Source organism: Lepidochelys olivacea (genome assembly GCF_965140295.1).
Source record: "Lepidochelys olivacea isolate rLepOli2 genome assembly, chromosome: 1".
In the NCBI taxonomy this organism is placed as follows: domain Eukaryota; kingdom Metazoa; phylum Chordata; order Testudines; family Cheloniidae; genus Lepidochelys; species Lepidochelys olivacea.
This window is the reverse complement of record NC_140411.1, coordinates 345,262,433-345,285,645: the sequence shown is the minus strand read 5'-3', so window position 1 is coordinate 345,285,645 and position 23,213 is coordinate 345,262,433. Positions and strand designations below refer to the sequence as shown.

The following is a 23,213-nucleotide window of genomic DNA, read 5'->3' as shown; positions in this document are numbered from 1 at the left end:
AACTCCAGCCCCCATAATCCTTCTGGTTTTTCTGTTACCACCAAGGGAAAGCTTCACACATCAGTGAGCAGTGGGGGAATGTATGGGAATAGCAGTGAGCCTCCTGCATACTCCCTGCTACCTTTGCACCCGTGCAAACGGGGAGGGCCCTACCAAATTCACGGCCATGAAAAACATGCCACGGCCCGTGAAATCTGGCCTCCCCTGGAAAATTTACTCTATATTATACAGAATTCATGGGGGAGACCAATGTTCCTCAAATTGGGGGTCCTGACCCAAAAGGGAGAGTCACAAGGTTATTTTAGGGGGGTTGCTGTGTTGCCACCCTTACTTCTGCGCTGCCTTCAGAGCTGGGTGGCCGGAGGGCGGTGGCTGCTGACGGAGGGCCCAGCTCTTCAGTCAGCAGCGCAGAAGTAAAGAGTGGCAATGCCCTACCGTGCCATCCTTCCTTCTGCGCTGGTGCTCCCGGCGGCTCTGCCTTCAGAGCTGGGCTCCCGGCCAGCAGCCGCCGCTCTCCAGCCGCCCAGCTCTGCAGGCAGGGCCACCGCCAGCTGCCATGCAGAAGGAAGGGTTGCCGTATCGCAGCCCCCCTGTGCGATAACCTTGTGACCTCCCTCCCCGCACAACTCCTCTTTGGGTCAGGACCCCAACAATCACAAGGCTGTGAAATATCAGATGTAAATAGCTGAAATCATTAAATTTATGGATTAAAAAACCCTATGCCCCTGAAATTGACCCAGCTGGACTGTGAATTTGGTAGGGCCCCTACCACCAGCCCTAAAATCAGCAAGTGGGAGGGTGGGACCCGCAGTGGACAGGCCCTTGCTGTGGCCAATCAGGGCCGGACAGGGGGGGGCCAGCCAGTCAGGAAGCAGGGTTGGGCGAAGCGGACCAATCGCTCGCCCCTGGCTCAGCCGCACGGGAGTGCGGAGCGGTGCCCGGGCTGGGACCCCGCAGGGCTACGCAGGGCAGCGGCGGCGGCTGCAGCATTCGGCAAAGGCAGCTGCGGCCGGCGCCTGGCGGCGCAGGGAACCCGGCAGGGGGAGCCGCGGGGCACGGCGGGCAGAGGGCGCTGCCGGGCGGGGAGATTTGGAGCGCAGCGCCGGGCGCAGGAGCAGGCGAGTTGCCCCGAGCCCGGCTCCCCGGAGCCCCCCAAGCCCCGTGCAAAGCGGGGGGCGCAGAGGCTGCTGGGGGGGGGGAAGCGAGGGGGCTGCAAAGCGGTGCTAGGGACCGGCGCCGAGCAGCGCCCCGGCTCCACGGGCGACGGGCGCTTGTCACCCCGCCCGAGCCCCGCTGCACCGCGCAGAGCCAGCCCCCTGCCCAGCCTCGGCGCCGGCCGTCCCCGCAGGGCTGCGGGAGAGAGAAACCTTCAGCGGCGATCCAGGGAGGCACCATGCGTTGCCCGCTCCTGCTGCTCGTCCTGCTCTGCTGCAGGGGTAAGTGCCAGTCTCCTTCCCTGCCCCTTCCCCGGGGGGCAGCGGTGCCGGCCCCGCAGCCCGCTGGTGCGTGGGTACCCCCAACGGCAGCCTTGCCCCTCTCCCTGCGCCGGGTGGGGGCCAGGAGACCGGCTCCGGGAGGAGAGAGGGAGTTAGCCCCAGGCTGCATCCTCCCCTGCCCCTCAGAGAGGCACCAGGCTGAGACCCAACAACTCATTGCATGTACGCCACCAAAGGGTAACTACTGACGCACGCCGGAGCTGAACCGGCAACCTGGTGGGGAAAGGGGTCTAGCATCACGTTGGCGAGCCCCTGAACCATCCAGCTTTCTTGGGTAGAGATGGGTTAGTTTATGCTGCAGTTGATCGTAGCAGCCCCAGATTGCGTTAGGAGGCATTGGCTCAGTGCAGTCCGGGCTGAGTGAAGGGCAGGGCAGAGTAAAGCTCAGGCTGCAGGCGGCTTTGATCCTCTTCCAGGGGAGCAAAGCAAGTGGAAATTTAGCAACAAGGAAAAGGTGTTTCTCTCTCGCCCAATGGCTCTTCTGAAGCTGGCGAATCTGTTGGCGTGTGCTGCACGTCCAGCAGACACTCCTGGTTTTGCTGAGTTTGAAGTGGAAATGGCCCAGCCAGACAAAAGTAGGAACACAGGTTACCCTGTCTGCATAGTAATGCTTTGCATCTATATAGTGCTCTTCATCCCAGAGGAGTCCAGAGCACTTTATGCCGTTATTCAGTAATTGTTACAGGAATCAATTTACCCCATGCTGAAATGCAGCCGTCTCCAGGTTGGAATGAAGCAGCTGTTTAACAGTGCCCACCTAGCAGCTTAGAGCAGGAAATAAAGAACACTGTTCTGATTTGGATCTTACACCAGTTCCAGTTTCATGCTGGTATCACTCCACTGACTTGGCTGGAGTTATTATTTTTTACTTTTTTTTTGCAGGATGCCTGCACACCCCAAACAACATCAGGGCCCCACTGAGTCAGATGCTGTACAAACACAGCCCTCGTCTACACTACAAACGTATGTCGGTATACCTACCTTGCTCAAGGGTGTGGAAAATCCACACCCCTGAGCGACGCAGTTACACCGACTGGACTCCCAGTGTAGACAGCGCTGTGTAGACAGGAGGGCTTTTCCCGTCAACACAGATACTGCCTCTCCAGGAGGTGGAGTACCTACGCCGATGGGAGATGCTCTCCTTTCGATGTAGGGAGCGTCTTCATGAAGCCCTACGGCTGCACCGGCTGCAGCCCAGTGAGTGTAGACAAGCCCTGAGGGACAGTCCCTGCCATGCAGAGCTTACAATGTAAATGGACAAGACAGATAAAAGGTAGGAGGGGAAACAGGAAAAGCATCTTACCTGAGGTCATGGCAAGTGGGTAGCAGAGTCAGGAATAGATCTCCTGACTTCCCGTGCAGTGCCCTAGCTAGAGCACCTCTGTTCGCTTACCCTGACTTACGCTGGCGTGAGTGCAGTTGGAATCAGGACCCCATACCAGGGGATCTGATGAGAGGAAGTAATGATCCAGACTTGGATTTATCCCGGACTTTGGGTTTAACACCCCATACTCTTGTGAAAATTGCCGTAGGATCTTTAATGGGCCCCACGCCACCAAGACCTCAGTTGCATGTCTCGTCTGAAAGGTGTGTTTTAAAATGCCCTCACAGCATGAACCATTTTAAAAGAAAAATAGTCGGAAAGGGAATTCCTCCCTTTGTTGAAAACGGGAGGAAGGGTGAGAACAGCGAAGGCGTGCAATATTTCTTGACATTGAGAGGGAGAAAGGATGGAAGACAGTGAGTGAAGTCCTGTGCTAGAGGAGGTCTTGCAGTGAACTCTCTGCCCATCTGACAGCTTGCCCTCACTGCTAAAAGCTGCGGTTTTTTACCTTGCAGTAACTATCCCAAGTTCAAAGCACAGTGAAGGTCTGCCCCAGGCAGAGGTGCAGGGTTGAGCTCAGCCAGTTTAATCTTCCCCTAAAACTAAAGTGCCTTGTCTTCAGTGTGTTTTCAGCGCAGGAGCTATCCTGCGGTATAGTTATCCCCCGTACAGAAAGCCCCACTCTTTTAGCAGTGGAGACCAGCCCTGAGTCAACAAGTGCAGGGAGGTCAGGCTGTTATGAAAAGGATTGAGGTGTTGAAAAAATGATTTCTCTTGTTGTTTAACATGAGAGGATTAGGCCAAACTCTGATCTCAGTGATGCTGGTGTACATCAGGAGTAACCGCACTGAAGTCATGCAGCCCCTTGCACTTTACACCAGACAGAACCTGGCCCAGCAACGCCTCGGAAGATTTTTTTCCCAGGGTTTCGCGTCAAATCCACTTTGAGTTGTAGGAAGTGGGGTTTAGGGCTGTGCTGGTGGGTGATGGTGATGAGGGGAGGCGTTCTGATGGCTCGGTTATATTCTCTGTCAAGTTTCAGAGTAACAGCCGTGTTAGTCTGTATTCGCAAAAAGAAAAGGAGTACTTGTGGCACCTTAGAGACTAACCAATTTATTAGAGCATAAGCTTTCGTGAGCTACAGCTCACTTCATCGGATGCATACCGTGGAAACTGCAGCAGACTTTATATATACACAGAGAATATGAACCAATACCTCCTCCCACCCCACTGTCCTGCTGGTAATAGCTTATCTAAAGTGATCATCAGGTGGGCCATTTCCTGCTGGGCTCCTCTTGGCTGTCTCACAGCGTCTCCTTCCATAAGCTGCTGCTGTTACGGTTTGAAATCTGTCAACTGCAGGTACTCTTGTACTTTCCCTTCTGTAGAAAGGGTGGATGTTTTTTTTTAATTTTTTTTTTTTAAAGGGCCAGATTGGGCCTCTCTTACACTGACTTCAGCTTGCCCAGCGGATTACACCATTTTGTGAGCCATACCTAATTCCATGAGCAGAACCCGTTCTAATCAATGGGTGCGCTCAAGGAGCAAGGACCCACTCGTGTCAGGAAGGGTGGCCAACCCTGTCCCTTATTTTCCTAAAGGAGGAAAGAATTGTGGGGGAAGGAATTAAAATGTGCACTTTTTTTTTTAAGGAAAAGAAATAACTGGAAACCGCAAGGGGCTTGCTTGCCCTCTGCCTGACTGCGTGTGTGGCCAGCTATAGCTGTGCAGAGAGGGTGTGAAACACTATCACCTGTGCACACGAGTGGAGGGTTCTGATTTGGCAGTGTTCTACCCTGGCTTCGCACAGCTGTAAATAAATGACAGCACAGTGCACAAGGCAGCTCAGCATCAGGACTATGGTGTTGCAGGTTTAAGAACACCGCTGTTTTCTGCTAAGGCTGTTTTCCTATGTAATCTGGGCCCGATGCTGAGCTCACACCAGGGTGATCCACTAGCTTCAATGGAGCTACTCCTGATTGACACTGGAGTAGGTCAGATCAGAGTCCGGCTGGCACAGCATACACATGGAGATGGTCTGAAGCATAATTGCCTCAAATTTAGACAATCTGTTGAGAGAGGCCCAAAGATGCCTGTTTCAGCATGTTCATGGGACGCTTGTTAGATTTTTAAATTCCATTAGAGGATATGGGGGTGGTGTTGACATGGGAGGAAAAATTTGACCCCTTTATTTTTAGGATAAAAAGAATCAAAGCCTCAAATAATCCTTACTGGAAATGGCAGGACTGGATTTTCCCTATAGGCCCGCTGCTCGCCTAATCTAAAGCCATCACAGTCCCTTCACCCAAGGTTTAAACTCGTGTCTCTAAAACTCCCCCTCTTCAGTCCCAGAGCTACAGCATTTCCAAAGAAGCCAAAGGTTGGTTCGATCTAAGGGTCTGTGCATGAACTGCTGAAACTTTGAGTGATCTTGCTTTTCATTCAAATATTCACGATATTTATTGCATTGTAGGAAGGGGCAACAGGCCGCTGGGAGGGGATTGTGGTCAAAACAGGAGAGTCGCCAGGGTAGGGTTACACTAGGAACAAAGATGGTTTTTTTTTTTTAAACACATTGGCAGACATGTGTTAACTAACACATTAAATTGTAATGTGGACAACACAAGTTGTGGTTGTAACTTGCGTTAGCGGGCGGAGGTGGAGTTGGGACTCCAGCATTCTGTCCCCGGTGTAACCTTCGGCAAGTTCCTGAAATTGCGCTGTGCTGGTGATTCCCCAAGGAGTGAAATGAATACAGTAACGGTATACCCCTCTCCCCCGTGCGGTTTGGAGGCTTAATTAACGAATGGTTTGCAAGGCACCTGGACGTCCGTGGATGAAAGGACCTGTAGCAATGCGACCTCGTAGTTTATTTTAATTTCGGGGGGTTTCTTTGAAGAATTGTTATTATTATTCATGCCGGTGGCTGAAATGATGCTGCAGCTGTTTTCTAAACACTGTACATGAGCCTGGCACCTTGTTTGAAGCTCTGTGAAGCTTTGGGGCTCTAGCCCTTGCATTTGTGACATACACCCTGTGGGGCTTGTGTGCATAGGGCTTTGTGGCAGGTGTATGAGATTAATTAGGGTCAGTGAGATCTCTTAGGCTGTGGAATAGTTTCACCATCACTTGTGACATTAAAACCATGGGAGCTTGCAGTCAAGAGATAGATTTTCCCCCCCCCCAACAGTGGATGGGGTGAAACCCACCCAACGTGGCAAATCCTGCAGATCTTGAGACTTGCAGAAAGAGACTTGGTGCTGGTTAGCTACTTCCCAGGGGAACCCCCTTCTCCTATGGCAATGGTGCGCCTTTGAGAGCCGATCCACTGCATGTACGTGGGGGAGATGAGTGTTTTGGCAGATGGGGACAGCACAGAAGACAGTGCTGAACCCCATCACTATTATCTACAATGGGGAGATCCCTGTGGGTAGGAGGGGAGATGAGAGTGGGGAGAATGGCTGCTTCCCCTCCCCTCCGCACACATGCCTCAGAGCCCCACTGATTTGGGTCAGAGGAGCGTCTGCAGGATCAGGAAGAAGGAGGCTGCTTGCAGTGGACACCCTGGCTGGATTCTGATGGGTTTGGCCTGCTCTGACGGGAGCAGAGAGGAGTACATGGAGCCTACGCTTCTGAGCCACTCCACTGATTCGAGCGCAGTTCCATCTGCCTGCAGCAATTCTGACTTTGTTTCCACCTCATCTGGGGCACCAACCGTCCCATGCAAGAGTCTCTGTCTGTGCCCAGCTGCTGTCCCTGTGTCCAAGGTCCTCTGTTTACTCTGTCATCGAGCCATCAAGCTGTCAGTTTGCTCCTGTGCCAGCCTGTGAGGGGGAACCGCAGCTGCACGCAGAGCATGACTGGGCTCTGACCGAGCAGAGAAAACCAAGGCAGGTTGGGGGGATGCTGTGAGCGTCATCTGAGATGTTGCACCCTTTAGAACTCAGGGCAGCGGAGGTGAGTGCTGCCCTGTCAGAGTGCCGGCTCCGAGCACGGAGGGCCCTAGGGGGAAGGTGCCAGATGCCTTATCCATGGGACAAACCATCCCGATGAGTCGAAAGAATAGTAAATATGGCAGGCGACCAGCTTGGCTTAATGGTGAAATCCTAGCGGATCTTAAACATAAAAAAGAAGCTTACAAGAAGTGGAAGGTTGGACATATGACCAAGGAAGAGTATAAAAATATTGCTCGGGCATGTAGGAATGTTATCAGGAGGGCCAAATCGCACCTGGAGCTGCAGCTAGCCAGAGATGTTAAGAGTAACAAGAAGGGTTTCTTCAGGTATGCTGGCAACAAGAAGAAAGCCAAGGAAAGTGTGGGCCCCTTACTGAATGAGGGGGGCAACCTAGTGACAGAGGATGTGGAAAAAGCTAATGTACTCAATGCTTTTTTTGCCTCTGTTTTCACTAACAAGGTCAGCTCCCAGACTGCTGCGCTGGGCATCACAAAATGGGGAAGAGATGGCCAGCCCTCTGCGGAGATAGAGGTGGTTAGGGACTATTTAGAAAAGCTGGACGTGCACAAGTCCATGGGCCGGACAAGTTGCATCCGAGAGTGCTGAAGGAATTGGCGGCTGTGATTGCAGAGCCATTGGCCATTATCTTTGAAAACTCGTGGCGAACCGGGGAAGTCCCGGATGACTGGAAAAAGGCTAATGTAGTGCCAATCTTTAAAAAAGGGAAGAAGGAGGATCCTGGGAACTACAGGCCAGTCAGCCTCACCTCAGTCCCTGGAAAAATCTTGGAGCAGGTCCTCAAAGAATCAATCCTGAAGCACTTGCATGAGAGGAAAGTGATCAGGAACAGCCAGCATGGATTCACCAAGGGAAGGTCATGCCTGACTAATTTAATCGCCTTTTATGATGAGATTACTGGTTCTGTGGATGAAGGGAAAGCAGTGGATGTATTGTTTCTTGACTTTAGCAAAGCTTTTGACACAGTCTCCCACAGTATTCTTGTCAGCAAGTTAAGGAAGTATGGGCTGGATGAATGCACTATAAGGTGGGTAGAAAGCTGGCTAGATTGTCGGGCTCAATGGGTAGTGATCAATGGCTCCATGTCTAGTTGGCAGCCGGTATCAAGTGGAGTGCCCCAAGGGTCGGTCCTGGGGCCGGTTTTGTTCAATATCTTCATAAATGATCTGGAGGATGGTGTGGATTGCACTCTCAGCAAATTTGTGGATGATACTAAACTGGGAGGAGTGGTAGATACGCTGGAGGGGAGGGATAGGATACAGAAGGACCTAGACAAATTGGAGGATTGGGCCAAAAGAAATCTGATGAGGTTCAATAAGGATAAATGCAGGGTCCTGCACTTAGGACGGAAGAACCCAATGCACAGCTACAGACTAGGGACCGAATGGCTAGGCAGCAGTTCTGCGGAAAAGGACCTAGGGGTGACAGTGGACGAGAAGCTGGCTATGAGTCAGCAGTGTGCCCTTGTTGCCAAGAAGGCCAATGGCATTTTGGGATGTATAAGTAGGGGCATAGCGAGCAGATCGAGGGACGTGATCGTTCCCCTCTATTCGACATTGGTGAGGCCTCATCTGGAGTACTGTGTCCAGTTTTGGGCCCCACACTTCAAGAAGGATGTGGATAAATTGGAGAGAGTCCAGCGAAGGGCAACAAAAATGATTAGGGGACTGGAACACATGAGTTATGAGGAGAGGCTGAGGGAGCTGGTATTGTTTAGCCTGCAGAAGAGGAGAATGAGGGGGGATTTGATAGCTGCTTTCAACTACCTGAAAGGGGGTTCCAAAGAGGATGGCTCTAGACTGTTCTCAATGGTAGCAGATGACAGAACGAGGAGTAATGGTCTCAAGTTGCAGTGGGGGAGGTTTAGATTGGATATTAGGAAAAACTTTTTCACTAAGAGGGTGGTGAAACACTGGAATGAGTTACCTAGGGAGGTGGTAGAATCTCCTTCCTTAGAGGTTTTTAAGGTCAGGCTTGACAAAGCCCTGGCTGGGATGATTTAACTGGGAATTGGTCCTGCTTCGAGCAGGGGGTTGGACTAGATGACCTTCTGGGGTCCCTTCCAACCCTGATATTCTATGATTCACCTGAGGGTCATTGTGATGGCCTGGCTAGTGAGAACGTGCAGGGCAGCCCTCTGCTGAATGGACCTGGAAAGGCCCAACTGTGTATCATAGGTCCCTTCACCTCAGGGTGACCAGATCAGAACAGTGAAATATCGGGACACATTGGGGTGCTGTCAGCCCTGCCCATAGTCCACCCCCACTGCTCCCAGATCCTGCTCCAGGTCCCGCTCGCCCCCCCTCCAGCACGCCCTTCATCATCCCCCGACCTGCTGCTGGCTTGCTGTAATGCTGTATTCCTCCTCAGTCCCCCACCCACCGCTCGCCTCCTCACTCCCCTCCACCCCTCCCGCTGCTGGCTCGCCTCTTCACCCACCCGCCTGCTACTCAACCCTATGGCGCTGACTTCCCCTCTGCCCGGTGAGTGCTCACCCCTGCACTGTCCTCGCCCTGCCCCCATTCCACCAAGTCCCCGCCTCTGCCCTGTCTCTTCTCCATCCCCTCCCCTGAGCGTGCCGCATCCCCGCTCCTTCCCCTCCCTCCCGGAAAGTCCAAAGTGCCGTCAAACAGCTGTTAGGTGGCGGGAAGCACTGGGAAGGAGGGGGAGGAGAAGGGAGCTTGGCTGCTGGTGGGTGCAGAGCACCCGCTAATTTTTCCCGGTGGGTGCTCCAACCCCGGAGCACCCACAGAGTCGGTGCCTCCCTCCCGCTTACCTCCTTACCTGAATATCGGGACAAATGGTGTCCTGATCATACATCAGTCAGGAAGTGGGACAAAGGGTTAAATATCAGGACATTTGGTTTTATCGGGACATCTGGTCACCCTACTTAACCAGATAGAGATTTGCCTTCTACGTCAAATAGAAGGGGGTTGTGCTTCTGGAGCAGGAGGATCTGAATTCTGCCTTTGCTGCCACCTGCCTTACCTCGCCCAACACCTGGACCTGTTTCACCCTCCAGCTGATTCCTTCTCAGACCATTCTTATCTCCCAAGCTGAGTGCGTGTATACCACCCTCTTTCTTTCTGCGAACTTCTGTCTCCGTGACCAGAGAAGGAGGCTGATAGCCTGGGGAGATCAGAACAGCTCTGCTGGGTGTGATAGGCCCTACACTGCTAGGAGCTAATGACATGCGGGGCTGAAAAGTCCCCCAAAATGTCTGGCTATCACTCATGCTGCTCCTGGCTAAGTTCAGATCATCCAAGATCCAAACATCCTGGGACAGTTAAGAATTTGAAGGAAGCAGGGAACAGACCCAGCCAAATTACTCGGTGTAGGAGAATGTCTGGCCCTATCTAGCTCTGTTCACTTGTTTGAAACCCTGGTAACTTTTTCCTTTTACATGCTTGCCCCGATGTCTGTTTTCTAAGAGCCTGATTATACCCATTGCTCCTATGGCTGCCATAGGTAGCTTCTTCCATAATTAGCCACTTTTCCCTGTTTAAAAAAAAAAAAAGGTTTCTGAATTCCTGGAGCGCCTGCCCTTTCCTTTAGGAAGAGTTCACGACCCCACCCTCTTGTTATTTTCATTGACGGGGGCGCAAATAGCTCTGGGGCGTCTATTGTCTCCGTTCCCCCTCTTGTGAATTCTGTGCACCTCCCAGCGGTTGTCTCTCAATGTCCTATTTTCTTCAGAATGGTGACCTTGTTTGTTTAGCTTTATTGAATTGCTAACATCCTGGAATACCCAAGTCACTTACGTTTTCCCTCCCTGTGCACAATCTCTCTTATATAATAAGATGAGCTGAGCTGCAGGCAGTGTGCACCTTGCTAATAGCTACCTGCTGTTGAATCTTGTGTGTCCCCATCCAAGGGACACCAGGCTATATCCCACTGAGTCGGCAGGACCCAGCTGTGTTATAGGCATGTTAATGGAATCTCGTATAATAGCATGGATTGGTGCTTTCCACACAGGCAAGACTAAGCTATGTTATAACTGTGTACTATTGTGATAAATTTGTCTCTGCAGATGGACTCTTAGCATAATAGTCAGTTACCAGCTGCTTCAGGTTATTTTTCTGGTTTCTCTTGTGATGTTCTTTGCAATAAATTAATGTCATAGAGAAGGTAAATTTGGCATCCCTTTTTTCGCCCTTTATATAATAACAAGAGGACAATATAATAATATAATATAATAACAAGACGACAATCAATTACATTGAAAGGCAACAAATTTGAAACTGGCAAAAGGTAGTACTTTAACACAGTGCCTAGCTACCTGTGGAACTCACTGCCAAGGGAGTCCATTGATCCATTAAAGAAAGGATGGGGATGAGGATATTGAAACATAACCGTAACATAATCCTGTCTTCTGACAGTGGCCAGTTCCAGGTGCTCCAGAGGGAATGAACAGAACAGGTAATCATCAAGTGATCCATCCCCTGTCACCCACTCCCAGCTTCTGGCAAACAGAGTCTAGGGACACTATCCCTATGTATCCTGGCTAACGGCCATTGATGGACCTATTGAGCACATCCACTGTTCCCATTAGTTAGGATAACAATGATGAGGGTCATACAGCATCATGCTTCAGGGCATAAGCCAAATGCTCACTGGGGGGCTTTGGAAAAACTTCTCCAATTTCTATTACTTGTCCATTACAGGGATTTCAGTGCATTCTTAGGTATCTGGGGCTGGCCATTGCCAGAGACAGGAAACACAATTTGATGGGCCGCTGGTCTGATCCAGTTTGGTAATTCTTATTTTAAAATCTAGCAGTTCTCCGCTGCATTGTTGCCTGAAGCCAAATATATGGGCTCCACCTGGAGTTGATTTGATCTGTCTTTCTGTTGTTGTTTCCTCCCAAACCCCTTTCCCCAATATTATCATCAGGCTTGTCCCACTCTTGAAACTAACACTTTGTGGTCATTTATATACAACATCCTGGCCCTCAGATTGACTCTTGTGGCTATTCCCCAACCCCGACCTGCTGCCTTCCCCCTGCTTTGAATAACTGCCCCATCTGATTGTTTTGCCATTGCCAGGATTTTCCCCTTACATTTTTAAGGGCATTAAGTGCCTGTGAGAATTGCTGGCGTGAAGACCTGGAGATTGACGCTCTCTATTTAGCCAAAGAATGGGCAGCCTCGGGGTAAGTTTCCGTTCTGTTGCCCTGCCAACGTGCCTCATCTTTGACCTGGAGAGACCATATGGATGGGCAGTCTGGTCACCCTCCGTGGTTCCGTGCTTGCACTGACAGATTATGTACTCTTGTCATTTTATTTATTGGCTGCACTGCACTTTTAATTCCCTAGGAGTTTGCTGGAGATAGCAGCCATTTTGTGGTTGGTTCAGCTGCAACTTGTTGCAGAGGAGACACTGTGCTCTTGCTCGCACTGGTGGAGACTTTACTTCTGTTCTTTCTTGCTTTGTTGTTTTTTTTTCTCTTCATGTAAACTCTAAGTTCGTGGTTGTGCTTTGTGTGTGGAGAACGAAACTCTCTTTAAGACTTTCACCGGGGGTGGCCAGAGTTCGTTCTTTTTGGGGGTGGGGGTTGTGATGTGGATGGACACTTCTCTGCAAGACTAATGCTGTGTAGTAGATCACCAAGAGCTGTCAGATGATGGCGGGTATTCTGCACTCCTAACCTAGGCTGGAGTTGAATCAGACGCCTAGAAGTGCTGCAGCCAAGCCCCTGAGCCACCTAGTTCCCATGCTGTAATTGTTTCCTGTCTGTAAGGGTCTGTTTACACTGCAGTTAAAAACCTGTGACTGTCCTGTGCCAGCTGGCTCGGGCTAAAGGACTGTTTAATTGTAGTATTGATGTTCGAGCCCAAGGACCTTGTGAGGTGGGAGGGTCCCAGAACGCCGGCTGCAGCCTCAGCCTGAACATCTACACTGCAGTTAAACAGCCCCTTAGCCCAAGTCAGCTGGCACAGGCCAGCTGTGAGTTTTTAATTGCAATGTAGACAGTCCCTCAGACAGATACTCAAGCAGACTTGAGTCTGCACCTGAGAGATGCTGAGGTCCTGCTACTTCCACTGAAGTCAATGGGATTTGCCAGCACCTCACAGGCGCAGCCTGTACCATATGTCAATCATGAGCTTAATTTAAAATCCCTCTCCTTTTTCTTGTACTAAATATTATAATTTTGTCCCTTCTCCCAGCGTCCCCTGCCACTGAAGTGAGGTTTTTCTATTTCTCTTTCCGCTTCCTTCATTATTCTGGGGTGCAATTCATCTGCGCCTGGAGCTTTGTCAACTTTTAGTAGTTCTGATTGCATAATTATTTGCTTTAGTGCTATGCTCAGATCTCTTAATGTTTCCCTCTGTCCTCCAGGAAGATGTATCCCTACCTAAAAACAGTAATAGACTGGTGGGAAATTCTCACTATCTATTCCAGCTGGAGTACAAGCCGTAACTCTAGTTAAGGTTGCTTGGGCATTAATATTACAACATTTTCAGTTGCTCTTTCATTTTATGAGCTGGAATTTTTTGGCCGTGGTCTCTGTCTGAAGGTGAATTATTGTGACAAGCTGGAGCAAAAATGGGATTAGCCCTTTTTCCGGGGGGAGATGTGGGGGGAATAATGAACTTTTCCGTCATGTAAAAAATTTCTTGTGATCAACCCTAGTGCTAAGAGGCAGTGTAGTCTAGTGGGTAGAGCAGTGGCCTGGAAGTCAAGAAATGTGAGTTCTAGTCCTATCTCTGCTACTGACCTGTTACATTCCCTGAGGCGAATTAAGTCATCTCTGCGTGCCTCTGTTCCCCTCCCACTCTGTGACTGTCTTGTCTATTTAGATCAGGGGTCTCAAACCCTGCATGTGGCCCGCGGAGTTATTTTCTGCAGCCCGCCAGCTCCCCATGGCAACCCCGTCCCCCCAGCATTTACCTAGAGCAGCTCCAGCCTGGCGTGCACTGGGGGCTGGGCAGGCGCCCTGCCTGCCTGCCCTGCCCCCTCGCCGCTCCGGGAAGCGGCCAGCACCTGGGGGAGGTGGGGTGGCAAGGGCTCTGTGTGTTGCCCTGGCTGCTCCTCCAGGTACAGACCCCTGTGCCCCCCCACTCCAGGTGCTGGACCCGCCCCCCGAACCCCTCCTGCAACTGAACCCCCTGCCCTGAGCCCCCTGCTGCACCCCGACCCCCTGCCCTGAGCCCCTGCTGCACCCCGCACCCCTTCTGCCCCCCGACCCCCTGCCCTGAGCCCCTTGACGCACCCTGCAGCCCTCCTGCACCCTCTGGGGGCAGGGAGGGGGTGGTGTTGGGGTGGGGATTTCAGGGAAGGGGTTGGAATGGGGCAGGGAAGAGGCGGGGCAGGGGTGGAGTGGGGGCGGGGCCGGGGCAGTGGTGTGGGGGCATGGTCAGTGGTGCAGCCCTCGGGCCAATGTACTAGTCCTCATGTGACCCTCGTGGTCATTTGAGTTTGAGACCCCTGATTTAGATTGTAAACTCTTTGGAGCAGGGACTGTCTCTCACGATGTGTCTGTTCAGTGCCTAGAACAATGGGGTCCTGATCTCGACTGGTGTCTCTAGGCTAGGGTTGCCAACTTTCTCTTTGCAGAAAACTGAACACCCTTGCCCCCCACCCTTTCTCTGAGGCTACGCCCCTGTTCACTCCATACCCCCTCCCTCTGTCACTAGCTCTCCCCAACCCTTCCTCACTTGCCCATTTTCAGTGGGCTGAGGCAGGGGGTTGAGGTGTGGGAGGGGGGTACAGGCTCTGGGCTGGGGGTGTGGGCTCTGGGATGGGGCCAGAAATGAGGGGGATCCAGGCTGGAACAGGGGGTTGGGGTGTAGGGGGTTGAGGGCTCTGGCTGAGCGTGTGGGCTCTGGGGTGGGGTTGGGGTTTGGGGTGCAGGAGGGTGCTCAGGGCTGGGGCAGGGGGTTAGGGTGCAGGAGAGGGTTTGGGGTGCAGGCTCCGGGTGGTGCTTACATCAGACGGCAGCGACATCTCCCTCCGGCTCCTAAGTGGAAGCGTGACCACATGGCTCTGCGTGCTGCCTACGCCTGCAGGCACTGCCCACTCAGCTCCCATTGGCTACGGATCTGGCTGGCACTGGCGGTGAGGGCAGTGTGCAGAGCTCCCATGGCCGTCCCTCTGCCTAGGAGCCAGAGGGAGATGCTGGCAGCTTCCCAGGAGTTGCACGGATCTGGGTAGGGAGCCTGCCTGCACCGCCAACTGGACTTCTAACAGCCCGGTCAGCAGTGCTGACTGGAGTCGCCAGGGTCCCTTTTTGACCGGGCATTCTGGTCGAAAACCGGACACCTGGCAACCCTATTCTAGATGCTACAGTAATACAAACAATAATAACAAAATGACCATGACTAGAGGGTTTAAATTTGGCAGGGAGCTAGCCCTCACGGAGGACGTGTGCCTCAGTGGAGGTACTCCCGATTTACAAGGTGGGGAGTGAGTGGAGAATCAGACCCAGAAGAATTACACCATGTCAGACCAGCAGAATTGTAATGCATAAGGGGGCTCTGGTGTTGCCTGAGTCTGGAGTGCTTAACGTCCTTTCAAATGTAGTCATTTTTTGATGGAATAATACAAAGTCCACAGGTATGTTTCGGCTCCCAACGGCATCAGCAGAGCACTGACCTGTCTTCCACTCAGTACAAAATGCAAATCAAATTGGGAATAAAGAGCACTGAAGGGAAAATACCAGTAATAAAGTAAAAACTGGGGTAGGCCACTGCCTGCATCCTGGGCACCTTTGGAGGGTCTGTTGTTAATGATTGGTTAATATTTATTATACCTTCTGAAGGTGCTTGTCACCGCAATATTTAGGTGCACACACCCCAAAGTGTAGTATAAAGAGTGACCTCTGCAGAGGAGCAGTCCTGGCCCTTTTTAAAATCCTTCTCCCCTGTAGGGTGAATTCTACTGAACAACGCTGAGTTTCTCAGTGGTTTGAGCAGTGGCCTGCTGCACCCAGGGTTGTGAGTTCAATCCTGCAGGGGGCCGTTTAGGGATCTGGGGCAAAAATTGGGGGATTGGTTCTGCTCTGAGCAGGGGGTTGGACCGGGCTCCTGAGGTCCCTTCCAACTCTGATATTCTATGATCTTTTATCACCCCCCATTCCAGCTCCAGTGTGAAGACCTGGGCTATAAGAAGAATTGCAAGGATGTAATAATATCTCAGACCTGCCTTCTAGCCAATGATTGGAGCAGGAGGAAAGAAAGGATAAATGTGGGTTATGTATTGTACGTAAGGTATGCTAGATAGGTTACCTGACAGGATGTCTGTGCCCTGAACCCAGCAATCTACAGAGTGGGTTAGTGAGCTTCCCTTAAGAGGAAAAAGGACAGCAACCTGCCCCAAAGGAAATATATGACCTGCCAGGCTTGGGAGGAAAGGCCCAATTAGGGAAGCAAGCCTTTAAAAAAGGAAGTGTCTGGGGTGGGAGTAGCCCTTGTTTCTACAGAGGAACAAATGTTTTAGATATCACCTTCCTACACAGTTTTTAAAGGCACAGGACTGTAGCTTTCCTGCCTCTTTCCCCTTCAGAGATTCTTATGAGAAGGCTCATTTTCCAGGTGGAGATGGGACCCCAGCCCAGAACATGTGCCCAGGACTTGTCCAGCCTAGTCTCCGGCAGACGCTGGCTCTGTGACTGTAAAAGCTCTTCCCCTAGCCCCTGTGAGGTGTACCCTATGGTCTGTGCTGGCTGAGTGGAGCTGCCGTTCTGAGAGGCTGTCGCCTGGATAAATGGGCATCTGACCCAGCTAGGGCTTTGTAGCTGAGGCCCGGGAACTTGATTTGGACTCAGCCTTGGATGGGTGAGCACTGTGGGGGACAAAGCCCCGGGGCGATGAGTTGTGGATGGCCTGTGTCACTTAGGAGGTGGGCTGCTGCATCTGATCCTGCTGGAACTGTCACGTGGCTTTCATGGCCAGCCCTAGGTGTCGAATCTTGCACAGAGTAGGGTGGAGGTGGGAAAGGTGTAGATCACTGTGGCTAGGGCCCGTCTGTCAGAGAAGGGAGCAATCTCCTGGCCAGTTATAAATGGACTGAAGCTGTTACATGGGGATCGAGAGGGACACCCAATATCAGGGCATCCAAGGGGACCTTGTGGCTGACAGATGCCTTCAGTTGAGAGGGAGATTATGGCCTGGCAGGTCCTCAGTCTAGATTCCCTGGCTACCTAGATGTGGCTGCTTTATAATAGTGTCTTATTCTTATGTATTTGTATTGCAGTAGTACCCAGCGCTCCCAATCCGGGTTTGGGGCTCCATTGTGCGAAAAGCTGTACAATCGCATACGGAACAGACGTGATGCTGCTCTGTATGGCCACAAGCCAAGAGAGCTCCAGTTCTGTGTCGCAGATGCTGGTGACAGCTTGGTGACAGTACTTCAGGGTGCAAAGAGAGGGCAAATGAATTATAAAAACTATCTCTGTGCCACTTACTGTAAAATGCAGCACTCAGACCGCCTGGAGCAGGAGAGGCACGCGATAATGAGTTGGAAGGGGTGTCTTTATTTCTAGGAGCTGGCAGTCAGGGTGCCGGAACATCTGCTTCTAGATGCACATCCATAATAAAGCATGTGTTGGAAGAGAACTTGCTGTAATGCTAACTGATCTCGCTTTGTTCCCCTAAATTGCAATTTGGCTTTCAGGGCCTATCAATTTGTGTGTAATTAATCTCCAAGAGGAGATGGCCTCTCTGTATAATTCCAGCCCTCTGCTACTTTTGGTAGATGCTGTGGGTTTGAATTTCCCCTCACAGAGGTTTAATTCCACCGACTCCCTGGGAGTTTGTTTACTGCAGCCTAAGTGACAGTGGAATTCGGCCTGTGTTTTAAGTGCATCACTTTATCTTGGAGAGAAGATGTGTCCTCTAGTTATAGAATCATAGGATTGGAAGGGATCTCGAGAGGTCATCTAGTCCAGTCCTCTGCATTCATAGCAGGACTAAGTGTTATGTAGACCATTCCTGACAGGTGTTTGTCTAACCTGCTCTTAAAAATCTCCAATGATGGAGATTCCACAACCTCCCTAGGCAATTTATTCCAGTGCTTAACCACCCTGACAGGAAGTTTTTCCTAAAGTCCAACCTAAACAGCCCTTGCTGCAATTTAAGCCCATTGCTTCTTGTCCTGTCCTCAGAGGTTAAGAACAACAGTTTTTCTTCCTCCTCCATGTAACAACCTTTTATATACTTGAAAACTGTCATGTCCTCTCTGTCATCTTTTCCAGACTAAACAAAACCATTTTTTCAATCTTTCCTTATAGGTTATGTTGTCTAGATTTTTAATCATTTTTGTTGCTCTTCTCTGGACTTTTTCCAGTTTGTCCACATCTTTCCTGAAATGTGGCACACAGAGCTGGACACAATACTCCAGCTGAGGCCTAATCAGTGCGGAGTAGAGAGGAAGAATTATTTCTCGTGTCTTACAACACTCCTCCTAATACATCCCAGAATGATGATTGCTTTTTTTGCAACGGTGTTACACTGTTGACTCATATTAAGCCTTTGGTCCACTATGACTCCAAGATCCCTTTCCACAGGACTCCTTCCTAGGCAGTCATTTCCCATTTTGTATGTGTGCAACGGATTGTTCCCTCCTAAATGAAGTACTTTGCATTTGTCCTTATTGAATTTCATCCATTTCATGCCAACTCTCGTGATTTTATTGCAAGTGTCATAATTTAGTGTTTTTTCGTAAAGCCCTAGCTTCTGGAATCCTAGTACTGCAGGAGAAGCACAACTTTCATTTAAAATAGAGTTTCTAGCCCTCATGATTGCAGAGCAAAGCTTGAAAATATGAAGCAAGGTCGCCCTAACATCTGCAAAAAAACAGAAAGCAAATAAAAAGAACCCGGTATTTTTTTTTTAAATTGCATGATTTTTAAGCCAATCTCGTGATTTTTGAATGTTTGAGGTTGGCAGTACTGCATCCAGTACTTCCCAATGGCTGGTTTTTACACTCTGTGCACTTAGTGCGTTTATCACTCTCATGACAATTGCAAAGCTTGTAAATGAATTGCTCCGTCAAATAACCAAAAGCAAGTGAGCCACATTGTTGTTCTTCTGAAAAAAGAACAATTGACCACAGGAAGCCTCATGAAGGTAGTGAGTGTGCACAAAATCTTCGTGCGATGCAGTTATGTGTCTAATTTGCATGCACCATGGCTGATTGCATACCAAGGAAAACCCAGATTGCATTCTGGGAAGTGACTGTTGCTGATTCAAATGGCAACACTCTTTCCATGCGAGGATTGCAAGGTAATTTATAAACAGTAGAGAATTGATCCTTGCATTATGCCTGCGTGTAAATAAGAATTATTGTCCCTGTTTTACAGATGGGCAAACAGAGGCATAGAGCGGGGATGTGACCTACTTAAAATCCCACAGTGAGTAAGAGGCAGGAGTAGAATGCAAAACAGCTAGCTTCCAGCCCCCTGCTCTAATCACTGAACCCCACTACCAGCCCTTTATATCAGAATGTTTTCTTCTAGACCCCCACTCTCATTGGCTAATCCCTTTAATATGTGTTGGTTCATTTGCATGAAACAGGTAAATGCAACACATTTGGCTTCCCTGGCGCAAATCTTGTCTGACCCAGGAACAAGTCAGAGGGGTGAAGCAATGAGGTCTAGTGGTCTGAACCGTGGACTAGAAGCAAAGAGTTCCTGGGTTCTGTCACTGGCTCCTTTTGTGGCCTTAGTCAAATCACTCAACATCTCTGACAAGTCAGAGTAAGCTCTTTGTGTCTCAGTTTCCCAAACTGTAAACTGGGGATAATAATGCTTGCTCACTTTTTCATGGTGGTGCTGGAGGGATTAGGCAGTTCCAGTTTGTATTGTGCTCTGACAATGTTAATGGCAGAGTGATAATCTAATTGTCCCAGGTCTCACAAGCTCAAGGGGCTCTTGTTGATCTGGGAGAGGTTCACTGTTATTTCATGAAGTGCTGTACAATTAAGCAAGGGGCGATAGACTGGTTTAGAAACCATAGTAGGGCCTGGTTTTCCAGGGCCTTCACTGTTCCTGCTGATTTACTCCTGTGCAGAGTGATCGCAAAGTGCATGGAGAATTCTACCTGTCTGCGTTGGTAGCGCATTACATCCAACTTGCACAGGTGTAAATGGGGGTGCGAGGCAGTGGAGAATCAGACATTTTGAAGTGTGCCCGATTCTCCTCTCATTTACACTGGTGTGAATCATGAGTGACTTAGTCAAGTGGGTAGAATTATGTTAGCATAAACATTTGCGTACTAGTATCTCCCATTGAGATCAGTGGGGGCGTCTTGTATCTTGCAGTGCGACGATCAGACCTATAATATTAATAATAAAGGGCCAAATGCTGTCTTCCAAGTGGATTTCATCTGGTTGAACAGAGGAGGGAACTTGGCTTAAAGTTATTAACCAGATTTGCCCTTTTACCATTGTTTGGAGCCATATTAAGTCTATGCACTAGTTATTATCACAATTTAGCAGGCAGGCCATATATCAGGGGACTGATTTAAGTGGCTTTTGCTGTACAGGGTCCACATACACCTTGATGAAAAGAAAATTACTGGTTTCTGAATAGCTTAACAGAAAGGAGCCTTAAATAAATAAATTAAATTTTGTATATATATATATGGGCAGAAGCGTTTTGAGAAACTATCGTCTGAAGACTTTCTCTTTGAAACATAACAATAGGGAGTTTTCCCCTGGGTCTGGAGTGCGGGAATATGGGGTGAGCAATCCCCATGTGTATCCAAATGAGGGACAATTTAGGAACTTTAAATAATGTGACCTCAGTATTTTTGTTAGCGACTAAGGCAAATGGATTGTTTTTAAGGGTGGCCACTGTGTGTTGTGTATAACATTATCAAGCCTATGTAGGCCTTGTCTAGACAAACAAGTACCAGTATAGGGAAAGCAGTACAACCCCTCTAGCCTGGATGCAATTATTGGGGTTGCCAACCCTCCCAGTTTTGCTGTGAGTCTCCCAGAACTGGGCTCTATCTTCCGGAGGCTACTGAAGCCAAACTAGGAGATTTTAGGCCACTAAAAGTCTGGCGGGACAGCGGAGCTCAGGCAGGCTCCCTAGCTGCCCTGACTCTGTGCCACTCCCAAAAGTGGCCGGCATGTCCCTGCAGCACCTGGGGGTGGGCCAGGGGGTTCTGCATGCTGCCCCCGCCCCTAGTGCCAAATCCGCAGCTCCTGCAGGCAGGGGCAGCATGCAGAGCGCCCTCCCATCCTTGGGTGCCACAGGGACGTGCCAGCTGCTTCCGGGAGCGGCACGGGGCCAGGGCAGGCAGGGGGCCTGCCTTAGCCCCACTGCCCCGCCGACTGGGAGCCGCCCGAGATAAGCACTGCATGGATTGAGCCCACACCCTTCGCCCCCTCGTGCACCCCAACCCCCAGCTCCAGCCCTGAGCCCCTTCCCGGAGCCCAAACCTGCTCCTGCATCCCAACCCCCTGCCCCAGCGCTGAGCTCCCTCCCGCACCCAAACTCCCTCCCAGAGCCTCCACCCTCACCTCCTCCTACACCCCAACCTCCTGCCTCAGCCCTGAAACCCCCCTGCACCCAAACTCCCTCCCAGAGCCTGCACCCCAACCCCCTGCCCCAGCCCAGTGAAAGTGAGTGAGGGTGGGGGAGAGCGAGCAGTGGAGGAAGGGGGATGGAGTAAGTGGGGTGTGGCCTCAGAGAAGGGGTGGGGCAAGGGCATTTGGTTTTGTGTGATTAGACAGTTGGCAACCCGAGCAGCTATGCTGGTATAAAAGTCCTTAAAGTGCTCTAGCTAGTCTCATATGAGAAGGGGAATAAGTTATATCAGGAGAAAGCACTTTTTTATTTGTATAACTGCATGCCCACCGGGGAGTTTGTACTGCTGGCAGAGTCACTGTATCAGTAAAAATGCACACCTCTAATCAAAATAGTTAGACTGGTACAGGCCTTCTGGTGTGTTAAAGACCCACTAGTAATATGAGCCTTACCTGTTATGTGCTGATATGTGAATGGTGCTGGGGTTTGATGGTATTATTTAATGATGTGTTGGGGGCCACCTGACACCTATCGAAAGCTTTTTAAAAATATTACTATTTAAACCTAAATGAAAATGCCACCTGATGCCGGTGATCACCGAAATGAGTGAAAGAATGTGTAAAATGGCATTGACTTTGATCCTGTTTGTTTCCCTTTTGTGCTTTGTCATCACTAGGATTTTACCTGGGATCAGTTAACTTGAGTGAAGAATACATCTGATTTTTCTGGTGAAGAAGCAGCAGCATCTCACTGATACCAAGGGTACATGAGTACATAGATCAGTGTTTCCCAGAGAGTAGGGAGGGGTGTTCAAAGAACCACCTGGGGGCATGGCAAACTGGCAGTGAAAGGTTCCCCCATGTTACCCAGCTTGTCTGGTAGAGAGGTGGGGTGGGGCAGTTGGTTTTGTTTTCCTGAAGGGTGGCACAGCTTGCCAGAGTTTCTCAAATGCTGATCTAGATAGCTGTGGCCAGAGTCACCACTGCCTTGCGTTGTAAAACGGTACCAGATCAGATAGCACGGATGTAAACGACGACACAAGATGTAAGGCAGCAGAGAATCGGACTCAGGCGGGAGTCCTCCCTCGAAAAGCACAGCTGCCGCAGGAAGCGATGCTGAGTATTCAGCAGATGGCACGCTTCCCTCTGGGGCCATATTAAGTGCGTGCTCTGATGTGGTGTGAGGGATCACGGCCATGCTGGCAGTTCTGTAACGGTGCATTCTGCTCGTTCCTGAACCTGGGCCACAGCATGAGTTGGGGCCACCCTGCTGGCGGTGCTATATCTTCCAATATAAAACAGAGGTCTGCTTACTTGCGGTCCCGCGGAGCAGGCATGGCATCCTAGCCAAAGCCCAGTTTGGCAAGTACATTCACTTAAATTGTTCCTGCCTGAGAGCATGTCTAGCGGCTAGAGTAGCGCAGTGTGGAGTCAGGACTCAAATCACTTAACCTCTCTGTCCCTTGGTTTCCCCATCAGTAAAACTGGGGTAAGAATAATACTTAACTACTTCTTCAGGGTGCTGTGAGGCTCTGTTAACTTTGGTAAAGTGTGTTGGGAGCGTCTGATGAAAGGGGCTTCAGTTATTTGTGCTGGGCTGCACATGCGTGGTGCTCAAGGTGTGGAGTGACTCAAGCTACATAGGACTGCAACAAAACATGGGAGGAACAGAACCTGGCCTTGTGTTTTGTGTGAGCTGTGAAAGAAGGAATCTCACCCTGTTTGGTGACCTGAATTATTGTTCCGAATGCTCTCTTCTGCACATTCCGTAATTTCCTGTCCATACAGGAATTAACGTGAGCCCACACTGCGGTGACTAATGAATGTTACTGACAGCAAACAAAGGCAGAAAGTGCTGTGTGTGTGTGTGAAAAGTATTACTTATACCAGTGGTTCTCAAACTTTTTTACTGGTGACCCCTTTCACATAGCAAGCCTCTGAGTG

At 50.4% G+C, this 23,213-nt stretch overlaps 1 protein-coding gene across 1 annotated transcript in view; it reads left to right on the top strand.

The window, feature by feature from the left end:
• The first annotated feature begins 915 nt into the window (after positions 1 to 915).
• Positions 916 to 23,213, top strand: part of PODXL (podocalyxin like) — a 91,861-nt gene continuing 69,563 nt past the window's right edge. The window contains exon 1 of the mRNA XM_084617688.1: positions 916 to 1,436. Within this exon, the coding sequence (XP_084473814.1) occupies positions 1,394 to 1,436 (43 nt within the window). The 5' untranslated portion in view covers positions 916 to 1,393. The remainder of the gene's footprint in view (positions 1,437 to 23,213) is intronic.